The 3212-nt window shown below is 46.0% G+C and overlaps 1 protein-coding gene across 1 annotated transcript; it reads left to right on the top strand.

Annotated features, from left to right (window-relative positions):
- Positions 1-1855: 1855 nt before the first annotated feature.
- Positions 1856-2992, top strand: LOC137618913 (uncharacterized). Its single transcript, XM_068349117.1, has one exon. The coding sequence runs from the start codon at positions 1856-1858 to the stop codon at positions 2990-2992; it is 1137 nt and encodes a 378-aa protein (XP_068205218.1).
- Positions 2993-3212: the final 220 nt, after the last annotated feature.

Raw genomic sequence — 3212 nt, 5'->3', positions numbered from 1 at the left:
TTTTTTGAAACAATAGCAAAAAATTACCAGCTATATGAAAATAATATCCAGTAAACAGAAAATAAAACTATATTCAAGATTTAACATAAATATTGACACGGTAAAAAATTCACCGAATACTCACAGCACACCAAAACTAACGGACAAATATCCTGGATGGGCTGCCAACGCAAGAGCCCGTGTCCAGCATTAAGGGCTGGGAAATCTAGCAAGCAGGCAAGCAAGCAAGGGTACATATCCCTACGTACTGCCGACGCAAGAGCCTTGGAGCTAAGAACTGTAGAACTGTAGCCCAGGAAACAATCATGGGCCACAGACCTAGTGCCTCCCCCATTGACAGAAACATGCCAAGAGAGCAGGCTATATTCATCCACAGATTCAGGCTGGGGTATAAAACAAATTGGGAGATGGTGGAAAATAATAATGAAAGACCCTGTGAATATTGTGACGTCACAACACAAAAGGCCCTCCTGCACTACCTGCTAGAATGTAGGGAAACAGCATAACTGAGGGATAACCTTCAAGCGGACATCAACTCCTAACACGCCAGGCAGCCTGCAGCCACATTGGTAAAAGCAATTGTCGAAAACATAGAAATCCACAGACAATGGCTGTCAAACCTACCTCCACTGAGGTAACAACCTCTAAAACCCTCATCTAAATCCATATCATCCCCTCACCATAAGGCCCTAAACATGTCACCCCATGCATTTTTCTATAACTTTTTCAACTACTAAAATATTACGTAGGGACCTGAGGGAGTAAAAGGTTGGACAACCCTACCTGCAACATTTTTTTACGTTTCAAAGGTATGACAACCCCTTCAAACTACCACTATTGTGACATGAAGGCCCCTTTCCACTACCACCATCATCCTTCCTCTGTTCGCATCTGTCTCTACAACTAAAAACCTTTCAAATTTCCTTTTGTTTAACAACCAACCTGCATTTTATAGGTTACCTACGGGTCGAAAAGGGAAAGGCCCGAACAAACAGGAATTGTTGGCTACAATACAACGAACGAACGAAAGTTGTTACCAAGTAGGACGAGTTGACTTTCGAAAGATTCATAAAGCAAGAGACAGATGGCGTTGAGTAGTTTCAGACATAAAATTTTGACAGGAAGGAATATGGCTCCTTCTTCTAATGATGAATACTGATTCAGTCTTCTTTGTCTTCTTCAAAATACTTTATCAGTTTGTGTAGTCACTTAAGTCCGGAGTCACAGAGGGTGTAGCTGAAGAATGGCTCTAACACAAGGAGCGTTCAGTCAGGTCTCTCTCACTTCTGCCTCCCCCTAATTTCTAAAATGGGTTGCCAATGTAAGAGCCCGTGTCCAGCACAAGGCTGTACACTCTAAAAAGCAAGCAATGATCTTTCTGCCAGCTCAAGAACTCTCCTACCCAGCACAGGGGACACAGAGTTCCCTGCCAGTTTGGTTGCAGAAATTTTCAGCTCTGACATACACTGTCGACTTTCCAATGAGCTCTCATAGCGGCACCTTCATCTGTTGTTTCTGCTATAGCAAGTAACACCAGCATTGTCAAGACTTTTGTCATTTTGACAGGAAAAAATGAAAGGAATGCACTGCATACTATGATCAGAATGGAAAATTTGTGTTCTCTGCTCTCAAGCTGGCTGCAGAGCTGGGCTTGCAGTTTGATTAGGACTGTGTCCAGCACAAGATATGGTGCAGATGCAATGATTGCAATCTGTACCACGACATCGTAAATCGACTTATCATTAAAAAGAATAGGGAGCCTTCGTTGCACAAGAGAGCCTTACCTCTGAAGCTCATCAACATTGAGATCCCACACTTCCATACCCCAGGAGTTCTCCAGAAGATGCTGAAGACCATGGGCAACCCACCTAGATGGCTCAGTTTTAAACCAAATTCAGATATCGACAGCATCACGGCTGCACCTAATAGATATTTTCAGGAACGGAGTCTTCCTGTTCTTGACCCCTCTCCTCAACCAATGAGGATACCACCTGCAAAGAAGAAAAAGAATGGAACGACAGTGAAACCTCCTACTGCCACCTTCACTGCCACACTACCTACTAGCACTCCTACAACAGAAGAAGAAGCGTCAGCCATGGACCTGGATCCTTCCAAAGACACTCGTTCTCCTGCTCTGGCTGAGGCACATCAGCCAGACTGCAATTGCACATCCTGCCTAACACAGCTACTTGCCACACTCACCCCAACTGTTGGGCCTACTCCAGATCTTGCTAAAGCCACTGCCACACTCACTTTAACTGTTGAGCCTTCTCCAAAACCAGGGCCCACCCCTAAGAATCCAGAGCACCAGCCACAATTCAAGTTACCTTCCGTGGAAGGTGTACCTTCCTATGCAGCGGTTGTTGCCATTGCAACCTCGAATCCAGGAATAAAGATCTCTGCTAGAGTCAATCTAAAGGGTGACATAATCATTACAACCAAGGATCAGGATAGTGCCAGCCTTTTTCACAAGGAAACCTCCCAAGCCTATCTTGATCCTGCCGAGAAATTGAGGAAAGCAGTTGTCTCCAACTATTCTGTCAAAATGCCACTGATCTTCATAACTGACTGCAGTAATGTTGCCCATGCTGAACGCTATTTGGGCTGCCATAAGCAGCCTACCAGGAAGGTCACAGTCATCTTCATTGGGCCAATCCCACTGTCACTGGACCTCAGACTATGGGGAATTATCCCCATAGAGGACATAGACATCGACCCGCTACGCTGCTTCAACTGCGAACGTTTTCGCCACCACAAGGAGAACTGCAGGAATTCAACGATGTGTGGAGTCTGCAGTCGCTGGCATCCCACTCAAGAATGCATTGACACCTACAAGGACGGGTTAGAGACCCATCCGAAGTGTCCGAAGTGTGGTGGATCTCACCACGCTTGGAACAGGAGGTGTCCAGAGGAATTTAGAAGATTGAGAGCATTACAGAACGTCCCATATACCACTGCAGCAGCTGCCAAGACACAGCTACCTAAGCCCTAAAGAGCTCCACATTCCAGGCCTCCATGTCAGACTTCCACTGATCCTAACTCTGTCACTCCCATACCTGTCACTGCGGTCATGCTCTAGGGGCTGAGCGACTGCACCTCCACGCCTACAGTTATGCTCTTGGGGCTGAGCAACTGTGCGTCCTTCCCGAGGGCTTGTTTTAGTTGTGTATGCTCTTGGGCAAGCTGATGCTCTCGGGGCTGAGCAACTGTAT

Source organism: Palaemon carinicauda, chromosome 25 (assembly GCF_036898095.1).
Source record: "Palaemon carinicauda isolate YSFRI2023 chromosome 25, ASM3689809v2, whole genome shotgun sequence".
Lineage (NCBI taxonomy): Eukaryota > Metazoa > Arthropoda > Malacostraca > Decapoda > Palaemonidae > Palaemon > Palaemon carinicauda.
This window is presented reverse-complemented; position numbering and strand designations above follow the sequence as displayed.